This window comes from Passer domesticus, chromosome 3, assembly GCF_036417665.1.
Source record: "Passer domesticus isolate bPasDom1 chromosome 3, bPasDom1.hap1, whole genome shotgun sequence".
In the NCBI taxonomy this organism is placed as follows: domain Eukaryota; kingdom Metazoa; phylum Chordata; class Aves; order Passeriformes; family Passeridae; genus Passer; species Passer domesticus.
In genome coordinates this window covers 95025096-95042208 of record NC_087476.1, presented here as the reverse complement: position 1 = coordinate 95042208, position 17113 = coordinate 95025096, and the positions used below count along the sequence as shown (strand labels likewise).

At 42.1% G+C, this 17113-nt stretch overlaps 1 protein-coding gene across 4 annotated transcripts in view; it reads right to left on the bottom strand.

Annotated features, from left to right (window-relative positions):
• The window catches only part of EPAS1 (endothelial PAS domain protein 1), a 76698-nt gene that overhangs the window by 23417 nt on the left and 36168 nt on the right, over positions 1–17113 (bottom strand). For 2 of the 4 annotated variants that reach the window (XM_064414469.1, XM_064414468.1), the window contains exons 2-4: positions 11333–11523; positions 999–1150; positions 322–406 (exon numbers count right to left, since the gene is read on the bottom strand). In XM_064414469.1, coding sequence (XP_064270539.1) covers positions 322–406; positions 999–1150; positions 11333–11523 — 428 coding nt within the window. Of the gene's footprint in view, positions 1–321; positions 407–998; positions 1151–11332; positions 11524–16481; positions 16622–16817; positions 16853–17113 lie in introns of those variants that run through there. The other 2 variants (XM_064414470.1, XM_064414467.1) reach the window with 2 other exon arrangements.

Here is a 17113-nt window from a genome sequence, read left to right as displayed (position 1 = left end):
GAACTTACATAGGACTTTGTGCATTTTAAACCTATCTTTTAGCTTGCTGCACATGAATCTTTCCACAGTGTTACAATTGAAAACATTATACCTGTCTAAACTTGATGAAAGGAAAATACTAAATAAACAGTTTCTTGGTACTATCATATTTAAGCAGTATTTGGCAAAACAAAATGAATCTGTAAAGCACTGAATCGCAGTTAATGATTACTGTAGGAAAGAAAATTCCTTTTACCATGACAAACAGATCTCTTTTGCTAGCCATTTACTTCATTTGGTTATATCAAAAACAAACAAGGGCTTTTGTATTTTCATTATTACCATTTTTCAGACTCAGATTCTCTCGAATTTCTTCATGGTCACATGGATGAGTGAAGTCAAAAATGCTGTGTCCAGTGAGTTCCACCTGTGTGGAAGTAAGAGCTACACATAGTAAATCAAAGCAACTGGAAGTATTTATCTGTTTTTAAATACAATTGAAATGAAACTGGTCACTAGAACAAAGTGCATTGACAGGATGCTCACAGACACAAATCCCACGACCTTTGTTTATCCTCTGCATAACTCCTCATTTTCTCCCCAGAATGATTCTCTTATCTATGAATTTGCACAGTACAGTTAACAGTCAACACCTCTTGTTGTTTTTGACACAGGACAAAACTGCCAATCCACAAAGCAGAAAAGGGGGGACTCAAAAGAGCAGCTCTACCCGCTTTGTCCCATAGTCTAAGGCACAAGGAGAATAAATGCCTTCTCATCTCCCTAGTGAGATGTAGGAAGGCACTTTGCAGTCACCAAAGACACTACAACTAGGTAGGAAGGGAGGGGGAACCTGCAACCCATGTAGTTTGCTGTACAGGGTACCTGCCTGAGAAATAAGACATTTTATTTCCAGTCTTTCTTGCAGTGACACACAGCTGGATTTTCTGCATTTAGACATAAGAGTTGTTTCTATGAACTGTATTACAAAGAGAGGAAAGCGTGAGGGAACAAGTTACCTGGGTAAGACCCATATATTTGTTGACATTCTCAGACAAAAAGATCATGTCTCCATCCTGTGTCACCACAGCAATAAATCCCTCCAAAGCTTTCAGGTACAAGTTGTCCATCTGCTGGTCTGCCTCTAGTTCATTCTCATTGTCAGCACATACTGAGAAAAAAAAAAAGAAAAAAAGCATTTAAAGCCTTCAGCACCCTAGCCAGCCTTTTTCAATGCAAGTACATCTGGTTACAAGGCAACAAAATGTTTTTCAGCTGTTAAAATTTTCTTTCAACAAACCTCTTCTGATGGGGCCTTCAGAACAGCATTTAAAAAGGATGCCCTTATCACTAGAAAGGTAGGAGATACTTTTGTAAGTGTTTTGGCAAATGCAAGACCCCTCTTCACCTTTAGAAGATGTGTTTTCAGTCACTATCACCTGCAGATGCAAATGACTGAAGTGCACCTTCTTTGTGCATGTTCTCTTGGCCACTTGCAACATTTGTACCTCCTAACAGGCACAGGGCAGAGGGCAAGCCTTACAGAAGGTACATAACCTGTGCATCCCTAACAAGCACCTAACAGGACTCTTCCATCATGTCAGGCTTTCCAAGAAGCTGAAATCCAGCTCCTACAAAACAGGACTAAATAGACCTCTTCACTCAGTACAGACACATCTGTTAACACTACTTTGGATAGAAAAAGTAAAAAACTGCTCCTTTGAAGTCATTCTGGGTGAATCTCTTTGTCATCCCATAAATCTCAGTATTCTTCAGAAAACCACAGATCATCTCATTGATACCTGCTTTTTCATCTGCAGACCTCAGGACTTCCTATGCTTCACTCCACCAAAGTCTGACCAGCTTCATCACCCACCCACACTTCCCCTGTCCACCAAGGAGAGCCTCAGACTCTGCTTATGTCCTAGATGTTTGCCCGTGCAGATTCGTGAACCCAGTGCACCTCACTAATTTCTGGGAAAGCTGAAACCTAAGGCTGTGCTAGAATATTTATTACAGATATTTTTTTGGCTATACATTTTCCTGGTACCTTTTGGCTTTTGCAGTGTAGTGACAATCGATGGCACCGTGATGCCCTTGTCGTGTGTGCTCCCCACAGCCCACCCAGTGCCATGGGAGGCAGCACATGGCAGAGCTGCAGGCAGCGGGGGAGAGGGCAGGCACTGCTCCTCCTGATGCCAGTCACACAAATGCCCATTGCTCTTCTATGCTTTAAAGCATGTCTCAGCTCCATGAATAAGAAGCTGTCAAGGAACGACATGCAGACAGCTAGTATTGGAAAATTTCTGTGTAGGAACTGGCCCATTAAGTTCTTGATATGTTTTATGTGAAACTTCTGGAATTATGTTTTAGAAAACCACTTACAGATATTGTATCTGGTTTGTGTACCTCAGACATGCTGTGGTAAGCTTATCTTTACAGTTTTGTCAGTTAGCCTGCACATTTGTGATCAGTCATTGCAAATGTCATGGTAAGGCTCTGATTTTGAAGGGAAAAAGCAAGTAAAGGAAGAAAAAACCTCCACCTCATTGTCTCAGAATAAGGAATAACCAACTCCAAGATACAGTGCCATGGATAAGTCCCCTCTAGGTCAAAGGTGCCCTAGAGCCCACAGCAGCAAGGATGATGAGAGAAGAGCTGAAGTGATTCTGCTCTCTGTTCTCCTTCCTGGTGGCACAAGAGTGCTCCAGGGGCCCACCACCAATTTTGCCATCCAGAGCCTCCAACCATAATTGCATCAGCCTTACTTTCAAGAACAGTGGGACACAAACAAATTCCTTGGAGAAGTTGCTCTTCTTTGATGGTTTAATGTTGCAATTTCAGCTTACAGTTTGTTCTGTAGTACACATACTGTTAGCATTTGACAAAAGTCATTCATTTTTGTTCTTTTCTCCAATGAAACAGCACATTGATCATATTCCTTCATGTTTCTTGTTGAAATACTCATTTTACAAGAAGTCTAGAAGCAGGAACAGGGCATTGCTTTGTAAAACGTAACATGATTTGAGTTTGTTGCTTTTTTGAATAGGCAAGAGGCTGAGCCAAACTAACGCAGTTTTTACTTTGAAGCACTAATGAATGCTGATTAAAGGATAAGTTTGATCTATGCAGCTCCTGGAACTGCAGCTGCTAGTGCCTGAGGATGGACTGCAAGCGAACCAAGAGGGATGAGCAGTCGCAATGCAGAGCCCAGCAAGCACTGTTTGGAAGAGGTAAGTGGTGACAAAAACTATGCTGGCTGCTGCTGCTGCTGCATCCTCCTGTTCCTCAACATCCCTCCCTGGCAGCAGCCCATCATGCATTGTGCAAACAAGGGAAGAAATGGACTCAGCTCCAGAGCTATTGGTTTATCATCCTTTGCCTCTCAACAAGCCTGGTAGCAGGGAAGAGAGGACGCTCTCTGGGGATGGCCAGCACAGGCTGGGGATTTATCATTTCACGTCCTTGCACTGCAATTCTGGCTACACATGCAGGGGCCAGTTCCTCCTCAGTACAAAGCAAATGACTTCAGGAAATTGCATCAGGACTAGCATTTAAAATACAGAAAATATACAATAATATATTTGAATGGTACGCACTTTGACCAAAATGACATTTAGGAAAGGAAAAAGAAAAAAATAAAAAGAGGTAAGTGACCATCTGCTCCCAAGCTTGTTTCTGCTGCGTAAAGAATGTCAAGGGTCTTTTTTTACTTTTCCGGAAGCAAACAAATGGTTTATTCAGCAGGGATCATGGCTATAGCCCAAGACAATCAGCCAAGTGTGGGTTCAGAGAAAAAATGACTTTTCAGCTCTAACCCCAGACCCTCCTTTCCATTTTTTTTTTCCCAGCTCATTAAGTTTGCATTAACAAAACATGACCATTCAAAGGCAGGAAGGCTATTCAAAGCATTTGTATTCTTAAATGCCTCCAACAGTGAAAGACAAACACTTTACTTGTATTATCAGATGATTAAGTTTGCTTTTCCCTGTATATAAATTATATTACTTATACAAACACACACAGAGGACATGGATCACTCACATCAGGACTGCAGGTTCAAACCCTTAAGGTCCAAGCTGAGCACAGCACTTAAAGATATAGTCAGCTTTAAAGCATGTGGTAACAGGGTTTGTGGGATCAGAGTACACTGTTTTTATTAAAATTATCTATGTCCAGCTGGAGGCATCTGTGATGTGGACAGAGAGGAGGCAGAGAAGATTGTTTGTGCTGCTGTGCACCCCACCTAACTTAACCCAAAAGCATGACCAAGGTGTTTCGCAGACACGCTCCAACCTCCCTGGTAACTCAATAAACCCCACTGCACCCCCTCCTTTCTCCTCAGCAGTCTGGCTGCAGCAGGAAAGGGGAGCTGGCAGATAGGGGTTTCTGGTAGCACTTAATAGGGTGTGCTCACGTTTCAAAGGCGAGGAAGCTGCAGGCACTATCAGGCACATAAAGGTGGGTGCCAAGTACCTCCAGAGCCACTCTGCTGCTGTTACCCATCTATTCCTTGCCTGTCCCCACAGCACCTGCCCAGGGCAGCTCCAGCACTGGGGAACACACCAAAGGTGCTCATGTCTTCCACTGTTTCCAGATCCTTTGCAAGCACAGCCCCAGAAGGTGTCATCTGTGCTCAGCCACTGAAGCAGATCAGCTACCTGAGGATCCTGAGTCTGCAGCAAGGAAATATGCTGGGCTGCACTGTGGCGGCCCTGGAATGCCCTGTATCAGGTAACTTGGTATAATTATAGTAATATAAATAATAAATAGGAGTCCCTCCTATGGCTGCAGTGTCAGCATTAGAGCACATTCCCTTTCTCCTGTGGAAAACACTAGCTACTAATACACAGAGGATATACACACTTTAGGAAAGTGATACATCAGAAGCAGTCATTGCCACCAAATATGGTTTGCTTTAGAAAGAATCTATTTTGCAGATGCAAAACAAATAATGGCATGGCTACTGCAAGCTCCTCCCTGAAATCTCTACTGTGTTTCACTTTGCTTTAAATTGTCTTCATTAATTTACCTTGGTGCTGAACTGGAGCATTAGTGTAAGCAAATTCAGCTTCAGATGGAAAATATTTGAGAAAGCTGGGACCAAAGGGAAGTGGGAAGTTAGCATGAGAAGGTGAGAGCAGAACTTCAGCCTTGGGCTTCCAGTAGGTCTGAGGTCACTTTATTCAGAGAGCAGCACCTCATGTAGACTTGCAAGGTTTTTTGGAGGTCTTTGGGAAGGGTAACAGTGGGACTCAATACTGATTTTTAGGGGGTGGGGTGGTTTTTTTTTTTTTAAATTGTTTTTTTGTTAGCATTGTGTTTCAAAATAACTGCAAGATAAATTTTGAAATAAGGATGTATTTCTGGGTTTTTTCTTACAACATTTTCCACCTCCCCTTACCTAAGGGGAGTACCTCAGTTCAGACACCATGACAGTATAGCAGGGAGACTAGGCTGCAAATACGCCAGTTTAAATTAACAGCACATTCAGCAGAATGAAGTGCTGTAATATTGTTGTCCATATTATAGCTACTTGATGGAGCCCAGCCAAGACTATCTTCATGTAACTCTGGAAAGCCTATACAGGAGGAGAATCCCTGTCTAGGGGAGACTGGGAGATGTTGAAACATGTCAAAAAGCCTTGTAAAACTGCTGCTGTGGCCTTCCTGGGATGACTGTCAGAGCTACAGGGGAACCAGGAACAGAGCAATGGTGTCTCATATCCCAACATTTGATGGGTCATCCACTGCTCACTTTGCCCCAAGGCAGTACTTCTTGAATTTTGATACAGTATTTTTCAGTCCATGTCTCAGTCTGTATTAAACTTTGGTAAGTATTTATTTTGACAAATTTTCTAACTGCCAAATAGAATTTATTCATTGACAAGAAACTTTGAACTGTAATGGCAAACGCTTATTGCAGTGTTTATCATAACCTTTTATGCTAAAAATAACTTTTGTAAACAAGCTTTGATTAATTCTCACTGTCAGGATGTGCACTGTTCCCAAGTTTAAGAACACTTTTTCCGTAGATGCTTGCTCATTTCCTTCAGTCCAACCTCTTGGAACGAGTCTGAAGGCTCAAAAATCAGGCTTCTCCTTAAAAGAAGTAACTGTGCAGGTATAAACAACCTCCTAGCAAACAGCCTATAATTCCTCTCAACACTTTTGATCTGACTCAAAGGGGTCTTTCTGGTCAGTTCAGAGGTAGACAATGATAAAATGTGTTTCTACTAGAGGTCACATCATCACTGCACAGAATTTTCCTGGCTTTGTCTCATTCTGGTTCCTATAAGTACCAGTAAGTTGCTTACACATGGTGCATAACCGATACCAGGCTGCAGCTGCCACTCCAGAGGAGGGCTGCAAAACCTGCCTGACGCCAGCAGGCAAAAGTTAGGGAAGATCTAAGAGCAGCTTCATCCTGCATCAGAGAGAGCAGCTTTGAGACAGACTTGTCTCTTCCTGGTTTCTTGTTTCCCATCAAAGGAAAGAGATTTTTCCCCCCTTTTTTTCTGTCTTGACAGGGCAGTACATCCTGTTCAAGGGGATATTTTCAATGTGTTCAATAAAAGCTTTCAATTTAGATACATCAAGAAAAAGCTACTCTTAAACTTGAAGCTTCCTGAAGGGCTCTTATCTCCAAGTGCACAAGCAATCTTGGATAAAGAAAACACTTGTGTTAGTGTTGTTTTGATTGCAGAGTTTGTATCTAGCCAAATCATTCAGATGCTGCTCCCAGGAACTTGCTTGGAGTCCTGCAGCCATTGGTGTTGAATGTTGGGAATACAGCACCCCATCAGACCAGGCTTTGAGTCCCATGGGACCTTTGGGTGCACCTTCCCTGAAAGGGGCCATCACTTCAAGCAGCTAAAGCACTCAGCAGCCGACTCACTCTCATTCCTAGCAGCATGGTTGGCATAAAACTCTTTTTCCAATGTAATAAAAGTAATCAAGTAGACATGCTATTTTTAAAGCACTGTTTTATGCCACAATGGTCTGACATTAGATGCAGCTTGTCCAGACATTCAAAAACAATGCCCACATCAGTTCTCCCTACAGTCTGTCCTCTCCCTTAAAAGCCTAGAGAAAAGCTATTTTTTCCCTTTCTGCTCCCTGCTGGCTTTCCGGCTCTGTTGTCTCCCTCCCTTGAAACCTTCACACTGGCTTCCTTGTGGCCTCCCTTCTCCCAAACAACTTCCTGTCTGTATCCCTGTTCCCTCCCCATTTCTGCTGCTGTCTGCCTGGACAAGAACAACTCCCAGCCAGTTTCCTTTGCTGGATTTTTGCACAGAAAAGACACCCGGGTGACCACAGAATTGGGATGGGATTAAGGCAAGCGAATAAAATTGTGTTTGCCTGATTAGCCTGATTAAAAAGTCTGTCGTTCTGGCACAGAGAAACTCACTGTACTACAGAGTTTTGGTTCCTGTCACACCTTTAGCATCAGTACGGTTCAAATAAACACTTAAAATTATTGGCAGTGTGCATACAGTCTTCCTAAAATGGACTCTCCTCCTCATATTCAGACAAAAAGAATATCTGAGGCAGCCTTAGCAACTGCCACAATGTTAGCTGTTAAGCAAGGCAGCTATTCTTTAGCAAAAGCCATTTTTTCACTTTTGCCATCTATTAGCTCCCAAAAAGCATTAGCCTTACTTACTAGCTATACTAGAAAATAATATGGGAAAAGTACTGCTAACACTTTTTCTGACCACACTAAAGGACATAAGATCCCAAATCCAGAAGCTCCACTACTGATAAGCATCAGAATGCCTATTTTCAGCAGCAACTTTATGGGATCAAAACCTTTACTTGAAATGAACAAAGATCAGTTCTAAATTTATCCCAAACATTTGAATGTGACGATGGTAAAAATGTATTATGCCATCAGAATTAGGAGACATCTTGAAAAATATTTAAGATTATCATAATTAAATATTTCTGCTAAGCATTCCAGTTATACCGTGTACTGTTCTGTGCACAACATGGAAACAGTATTATAAAGCTATTGTTTCAGTTTGCTTCCTGTGATACTAATCTCAATCAGGCCGTCAGACGAACAGCCTGCATTTCTAAATGTTAAAGGCTTCCTCTCCAACATTCCCACACAGAATTGCCTACTGTGAAAATCAAAGGGAAACGTGTTACTAAGTAAAGCAGCAACTTTTATAAAGCCAAACCTGGTATTTTTTACCCTTTTGAACTCTGAGATATACAACCAGCTATTTCCTATTATGATAGGATACAAGGGCCCTACAACGCCTGCAGGAGACGTGCACTCTGCAATCCAGAAGTCGGGATTTTTCAAGGCACGTAGCAGGAGAGCTCTCAATGAGGGCTCAGATTCAGGGACTCTGCCATTCACCTGCTCAAAGAATGTGGGCATAGATTTCCCTAGCTCTTGGCTTCCCAACAGATAAATGATCATTATGCAGACACAGCTAATAAAACAGCCCGAGTAACACAAGTGAAAAGCCCTATTCCGACTCAGGGAATAATAGGAAAGGGCATGAGACACTCAATGCCAGTGGAGTGAGACTGGCAAGTTGCCTACAGCCATCTCCAAAATCCCACCTGGAGCATCAGCTTGCAGAAAGATGAGGGTACAGTCCTGGGAAAGGCCTTGTCCTCTCTGCTTCAGGCAAAATTGCCTTAAAACAGAGAGATATCTTTGAGAATCGTGCCCATAAACAGTAACACAAAATGAAATATGGTGTGCTAGTAGGTTTTGATAGACTAAATTAGAAACAAGAAAAATGGCAATCAAGCAGTAGTTTTATCTCTGTCTCATTTTGAAGCTTTTTTTCAAGCTGCAGCAAATGTTATTTCATTGTCCAAATTACTGACAGAACAAATACACTCACTTAACTCCAGTTTACAGTTGGTGTCCAGCCCAAATAATCCAAACCATTTCAATAAAGACAACACAAAGCAAAGAGGGATTTGCAGGCTGGGTGGGTATTTGTTTCTATGCACTTCCACCTCCCCATTTCCCAGTTCATCAAGAGATGACACAGTGTTCCCCATGCTCCCTGCCAGTCAAATCAGACTTCTCAAACACAACAGTATGTTTATGGTCAAATTCCAAGCTGCTAAACACGCACATGAAACCTTCGCTGCAACTTTGCTTGGGGCTCAGAAAGGGTCCAAAGCAGAAGCAAGAATAGAATGAGCACAAACGTCACTCAAGCCCATTTTCCATCTTGCTTCACACTGGTCAAAAAAGGATAAGCAGCAAACCTCTTGATCTGTGAGTCTCCAGCTGCATCAAAAACCTACCACTCTGAATTAAACTGGATGGCCTTCTAGTGAAAGCCAATGTCTTTTTAAAGACTGAAATTATTCAGAGGTCCACAAAGATAGGAAATTTATATGTTAGCTATACTCAGAATACTGGATGAGCAGCAGACAAGGTTTTCTGACTTGAGTTCTTTAACTATAATGTATTTTCATTATCAAAAAAGAATACCCAAAATTTCCAGAAAATCCATCCTTAAGGTCAACTCCTCAGAATAGCAGCATCTAAGATTTTGAAACCCTTATCTCCACCTCTGGTGCCTCAAGATGCAGCCACAGACAAATCTGCATTTGACTAACAACACAAATTGTAATGAGAGGATGTACTCCAAGTTAATATTTGGACTGAGGAAGTGAGTCCCTCAGATTTAAGGCTAAGCAAATAACTAATACAGAGAAAGTATGAAATATTAAAGCACAGCCTGTTGCTACTGTAACATTTTATTTCCAGATTCTTTTCTGCTGCTGGGTACTGGTGGTACTTCAAGAAAATGTAAATTGTCTACATGAATCACATTATTTTTCAAACATTGTCACAGAAATATGTCTCAGAAGTATAATATCTTTATGTGTATGTATGAATATTATACACATATACTGAATTGTCATCACTATCAAATAATGAGTCTAAGCCTTCACACTCTGGAAGCATCAAAATAAATGCATTAGTCAGTAGATTCTTTTCCTCACTGAGAAATGTAAATTCATTTGAAAAGTTCACTTGAATCTTAGCAGTTTAGCAAATGTATTCTTCTGATGATGACTGCATCTGACTATTTCGTGTCAATTTTTACAGGCTTGCACATTACTTATATTATCGGTTACAGCCTCTCAGATGTTTACTTTTCCTATGGTGTGTCAGTCTCCAGTTCATGCCATATAAATATTTGAAAAGCTGAGGCTGTGTTTTTATGAGAAAGTTACTAACAAATTGGCTTTGTTTAAGAACATTTACCTATTTACGCAATTTCTTCAAGTATTAGTTACATGACAAAGTCAGGGATGATTTCCAAACACTGTTCAGCACATAAACTTTTCTTTTCACAGAAGGACATGATAAAACCACATTCTATAAGCTAAGATAAAAATACCTATATTTTGTACAGTAGGCTTCAGCAAAAGCCGAAAGTGCTACAAGAAATTACAGAGCGCAAAGAAGCAGAATTGAATTTGCCATATATTTCAGACTAACCAACAACAAACCAACAGCAAATTCGACCACAAAATGGGATGCTTCCTAATAACATTTATTAAAGTAATTGCTGTTGTATGACTCAACTTTTCTGAGTAGAGGAAGTGCAATCGTGACCTTCTTGGGAGTCTTGCCATTAATGAAGGAAAAGACAAAATTCTGGGGTTACCATTCACAAACAATGCAGGCATTGTTTTCTTAACGTATTCTGAACACTCATAGGTCACCATGTGAATGTTCTGGAAACATCAGTTGTTTTCATTGATCTTACAGGCTATTCAAGCCACATATTTCCATCAAAGTATTTATTCAAGTATAGGGGGCAAAATAAGAATATTCCTAATTTTATCAGTTTTCACAGGCTATAAAAAATATTATGCTTCATGTTTCCTAGTAGTCCAACATGAGCAAAACTGATTGCACAGAATCCACTCACATCAAGTATTTAGCAGTTGTTTTAGCTATCTTAGTATAGCTTGTTTTAAGCAACCTATCTACTACGCTTTGCCAGTGGCTAGCACAATTACTCCTTTCAAACAAGGTATTGGACCTTCAGAGTGTCTCAGCTGCTGTTTGAATGTGCAGGCACAACCATGCTTGCCAAACCAAATTGAAAATTATTTGTTTCAGCATGGAAGCTTAAGGTATATGTCTGAATTCTGATTAAACTCTTAAAAGCTCAAAATCTCATAACTGAGATTAATAAACTACATTCAAGAGTTCTCAGAGGTTTTATTTAGAGAGGCAAAAAAACTGCACTATTATTTTGGTAACCCTGTAGTAAGAGAAGAGTATGCATAATCTTACCAAGCTGCCATCAGCCACCCCAGACACCTGACTTCTTTTAACCAGAGCTTACCTGAAGACAAAAGCTTGTGAGTCCGTAGGAAACTGATTGCCAGGCGCATTATGGATGCCTTGTCCAGGTGGGAACTGATGTTGTGGGGCAGGGGCAGCTCATGTGCCAGCTCATAGAAAACCTCGGTCTCTTTGCTTCTTCTGCATCTTGCTGCATCTCTTGATTTCTCCTTCCTCCGTTCGGAACTGCTCCTGATAGGTAAATAAGAGAAAGGAAAAAGCATTTATTGAAATGCAGTTCATAACTTGTGAGGCATTTACAAGAGTCTATCTTCTCAGCAATGAAATCACTCTGTCAAGTGTTTGAAATCAATTGGCCAAGCTTTAATACCTATTTGTGCCCTTTGAATTGGAATTAGGAGAGGACTGCCACAGCTGGAAAGGGCTCAGACTGTACATGAGTCACCTTTTGAATGCCCTGAATTCCACGCAGTACAACAGAATTGAGATCTGCCTTAGGCAAGAGATTCAAAATGAAACAGCAAATTATTACTTCTGGATTCAGGCAACATTAAAAATAATTTTTTTGTTTGTTCAATCTAAATTTACTTACTCTGGGCCAGGGTGGCTATCAATTTTTAAAGCTAGAATTATTACAGTGAATATGGCTGTGACATAGATACAATGATTTGTGGAGTTTTTCAATGGCTGCACTCCACATTAAAATAAAAGTAGTAGTAGAGTATCAAGTTGTGTTAGTCTATAGAACTGTCTCAGCTCTTAATCCAGAACTTGTCCAGAAAGCCATCTTTTTTTGACCATGAAGGGCACAAAATGGAAAACACAGTTGCTGGTAAGATAGTCGTCCTTTAGAGAAGCTGTTCTAATTAAATCACCATCTCTCCATTGTCTATGTAAATAGATTCCTTTTTGGGTGAAATAACATAACCAATAGAGCTCCATGTAAAACAGAGGAGCAGGAATGACAAAGGGGAAGACATTTTATGAAGCAAGTATGCAAGTTTAAGCTACCAAGATACATAAAGCTAAATTAAACATGTGAGAAGCACAAGGAATAAATTTATAATGGTTCTGGGATAGGGCATTTTAAGAGCGAGCTCTAATGACTCTAAGGTTTGTTAATAAAGTTAAATTTCATTAAATTTCAGAACATGAAGCATCTGAATCCATTTAAAACCATGAGCTATTTCGACCCCGCCTAGCTCTGCTGATACTAGAAGTTCCTACACTTGCATGGTTGAAGTTTTGCAGTTGAGGATTGCAGTCACACCAACATAAAATAAATTTCTTTTCAGGCTGACTCTTGCAACAGTCCATCAGTGCCACTTGACTGAGCACAGAACAGGGTGCTAAGTAGAAGAGTTTCACTGTTTTTGCTGTTTTGGCTGCACATTCATTTCTAGAATCACCAGCAGCACCTCTCTCCACTAGTGAGGCTCCCAAAAATGAAGCAGCTTATAACTTGTTTTTTCCGACATTAATATAAAATAATGAGCCTGTAAGCTAAAAATGCACCAACCAAAAAAACCCACCCTATCAAAACCAGGAGTTTAAATAAATATATTCTGTTGCATGAAGATTATGAGGAAAACAAGTATTAATCACAGTACTTAATTCTAGAAACTGTTTCAGTCATGATTGGTCTCATGCTAAACTGCCTAAAATAGAAAAGGAGTATTAATCCACGGCAGAGTATTCTAAAGAAGATTAGTGCTTCTTGAAGACCTAGACAGGCTGCAAACACTTCTAGCACTGAAACTGCAGGAGGCTTCATAAATTAGTAAGAAGGAAAACCAGCCAGTATGTGCATTAAATGCCAAGAGTAAAGTCACAATAAGGTGTTTGCTGGGGCTCAACAAGACTGGACATTCAACATCATCATTCAAAGCAGGAGAGAGTGCACAACACATCAGCGGAGCCCCTGCGCTGCAAAACACAAGAAGCTGGGCACATGTGTGGGATCAGACAGGTGCTCACTAGTCTGATCAAGAGGGATCAAATTCTTACAGCATCTTTTCAAGATCCATGACCATCCCTCAGCAAACGTCTTTCACAATTATTTTCCCTAAGGTGAATGTTCTGTAACATGGTCTCTGTCACAGGAGGCATGTGCTGGAGGAGACCTACACACATTTCAGTACATAATGGCAGGATCCAACTTCAATAATCACTTCAAGGGTATAGCTGAAGCAAACACCAACCCATCTAAGTTTGAATCTGAAGGAAATTCACAGGATGACACTAACTTAATACTTTTCTCCTTGCCGAGTAAGAGTCATGCTACATCAATGTGAAAAAAAAAAAAAGTCACTTCTTCAAACTATCTGAGAAGACAGAACAAAAAATGCCCCATGTTGTCCGGGGGCAGGTACTGGCTACAGGAGAGTCATGTATAATACATATACTGATGGTACTTTCAGAAACACATCTTACTTGCTAAAGAAAAATGTGCCTGCTCTGTGCCTGTACAGATGCTAGACTGGGAACAAATCTCAGTTTCTAATTATACCAAGAAAATAAAAGAGTAGAAACAAAACAAAACCAAACAGAACAAAAACTATGTCGCAGTATTTGCGAGCATTTCCAATTGCCACTGGAAAAATATAACTTCAACCATAAATGCTGGAGCTCTGTTCTAAATCTAGAGGCCACAATTTTCACATTACAACCAACCTGGGCAAAACAAGATCCAGTCCCTCCTCATTTAATTATGAAACTTTAGGAAACAAGGCCAAAGCCAGGTCACCATTTATACAGTAAAAACAGGTTGTATAAGACAGGGTCTCTCATGACACCACTGCAGCCACAAAGAAAAATATTTAGCTGTCTAACCTCTGTAAATATAATTTTGGAGTGTGGTTAATGAGACAAGCTGGTTTCAATAACATGGGTTGCTCAGTTTCTAATAATTAACACTATAAGCAGAGAAAGATTTTCTCTCTCTCTGTTACAAATGCTTTTCCTCAACACTGCTTCTGACTCTCCTGCTAAGGTCCTCTGCAGAGAGACATCTCCGTTCTTTACACACCACACAAGAGCTTTCTCTCATCAGAAAACAGGGAGAAATCAGCCTGCCTGGTCACTTTCAAAAGAGTTTTCTGCTCATCCACCAGCTTACCTATTAAGAATTTCCCCCTTGTGGCTTCCCCTGCACCTCAATTTTCCTGCCCATCTCCCCTCACACAGCACACCCTTGAGTCGTGTTGCTACTGTAGCCAGGGCAGCATAAGCCCACCAAGACTCAAAATGCTCTTATGCCACTTCCCTACTCAAGACCTCCATCTAAGCTTGCTGTGCCTCCCAGGAATGTCTGTGTCAAAGATGGTCATTCTGCGCTTACTTCTCCTGGTTACAAAAGACTCCCAAAATAGCAGTTGGGTTACAGAATTCTGCAAAAAGCAGTATTTTCATTATTTTTGTTTGCAGATTGTAGGCCATTAATAATTCTCTCTGCAGTTACCCCCACATGATTAGCCCTTCACCCTGGGTGAGGCTGGACCACCCATAGCTGGAGAGGGGTAAGTGACTGCATGACTGAAGGCCAGGAGGAAAGAAAGGCTGATGCTGAATCCTCTTCATACATCACCCGGGCTCTAGCTCATTCATGAATCATTCCCCCCTAGCACATGAACCACCCACTTGTGTGGCAGAAAAAGAGCACACGCGTGCGTCACTGCTTGGAGAAAGCAACGCAGGCAGAAACCTCGCTCGCCCTGACAGATCTCTAAAAGTGCAGAGGGAAGAGCAGAAAAAACCACCATCAATCAAGCCATCTGTATGCTGGTCCAAAGCTCCAGGGTATTCCAAGGTAAGCCTCCGGGGAGCTCCTGGACACCTGCTCCTTCAGGAGTCCCAGAATCAGGCAGGATAAGACTCCACAGAGCTGCACTCTCACTGCAATCACAGCATAAGTGGTCCCAATAAACCAAGAAAGGAATGGAGAAGCTCAAAATTCTTGTGGAAATGGGGAAGCCAAGCTGAGGAATGGGTCTGGTGACTCCATTCAGGACTTGGCTACATAAATGGTGGTCAGGAGCCTTGAGAAGGAACGGGGAGGTGTCGCTTCCCAGCAAGGACTTTCCCAGGGCTGCTGGATGATGTGCCAGTGCTGCACTGCTTATGGGTGTGCAAGCCTTTGGGAATGGAAGAGTTCCGGAGGCACAGGCAGTTCTGTGACACAGAACACAAGTACAGCACTGTACCCTCAGGACAGCTGTTTACATGATTTCCCACTCCTTCCTGGTGGGTTTAGTTTGCACTCTGAAAATAGAATTTATGGGGCCAATGCACGTGAGAAAAGATGACAAACAACTGGCAGCTGTTTGTGCTCCCAAGGTGAAGCTTCCAAATTTTCATAAGCAGTTCTCCATGCTTCTCCCTAGGATCCAAATACCAAACTAGTCCCAAGGGAACGCACATGCCCAGGAACAGATCTCAGGCTGCCACTGGGTGAAAACACCCCAGGTGATGTAGAAATGCCTTGCATGGATCCCAGGAGTCAGATTCCTATCTCTTTTGCTCATTGCAGGCCCTTGCAACACAGCTTCACTGAAATCAGCAGGAATGCCTGCAGACAAAGGTCTTGCACACCCAGGGTGAAGATCATAATCTGACTTTCTGAAGCCTCTCTTACTGCAGGACTGGAAACTTCAGGGACGGCAACTTATTGGCAAAACCTGAAGCCCCACATAACCCATCTGGTTTAAACACTCTTGCAAAACTACCATGTCAGCTTAGGAGCTGCGTTCCCAGTGCCCACTGCTGTGACAGCTCCAGGCTCCAGCAGCCGGGCAAACAGCTGAGGGAGCCAGCCTCAGCCAGGGGCTGCCCTGCTGCACTGTCCTGCTGCAGCATATCCTCAGACAGTACCTGTGACCCAGCGACAGGAAGGATCAGCCCCACAAACAGAGGGGTACACAGATCATCCCCCGCCTAGGAGCTTCGGCACACGGCGTCATTCAGCAATCCAGAGTTTGGTTAGGCGCCTACACAGTCCTCAGCTCAGCAGCCAGGGACTGAGCTGAGGTTTCAGTCCTGTTTCCATTGCCTGTGACTGTATTCGCTCTCTGCAGTTTAAACCCCACCAGTACTTGATCTCCACCAGTAATCCCTGCCCACCACCTCCACCCATACATCTGGCTGGTCCTTCCCGCAGGCTGTTCCACCCCCTCAAAGCCCTCGGTACCCACTCAGCTGATGAGGGTGCCAGGCAGTCAGCGTCAGGGGTCCTCCCTTCTGCCAAGGACATTGGTGGCCTCCTCTAAGCTGACAGAGGGGACTTGCCAGGACAGCAATCTTCTGCTCGGAGATTCGCTGCTCTTCACGAGTCCATGTGGGTCGATACTCCGGTTGTATACACACACACACACACACACACACGCTTGTTTAAGATTCAGCAGTGCAGCAACTGCACTGAATTACACTCCCACTGTGCAGGCTCCGGATCACAGAAGCTTTCAGAGAAACTGAAATGCACACCTTGCAGAAAAATATCTTGTAAGTAACCTGGCAGCCTTCACTCGTACCTGCATTCTGTGTGACACATCCGGACAGCACTTTGAATTATGCAGTTCAGACAGCCCCGCTTGAGTTTACTTCATGATTTTGGTGACCCTTGGACTTTGCTTCAAACTGCCATGTATGCAAGCTAGTAAAACAACAAGCATATTACTTTATATCCAATGGCTGGTTATTAAATGTTTCTAGCTTCAGCACTTTAAAGGTCAAGAATCCACAGTTAATTAAATTGTCACATGAAATTTCTCTAGCAAATGCTCATTTTGAATGGTTTAGAGTTAAAGCATCAAATGCTAACTTGCAG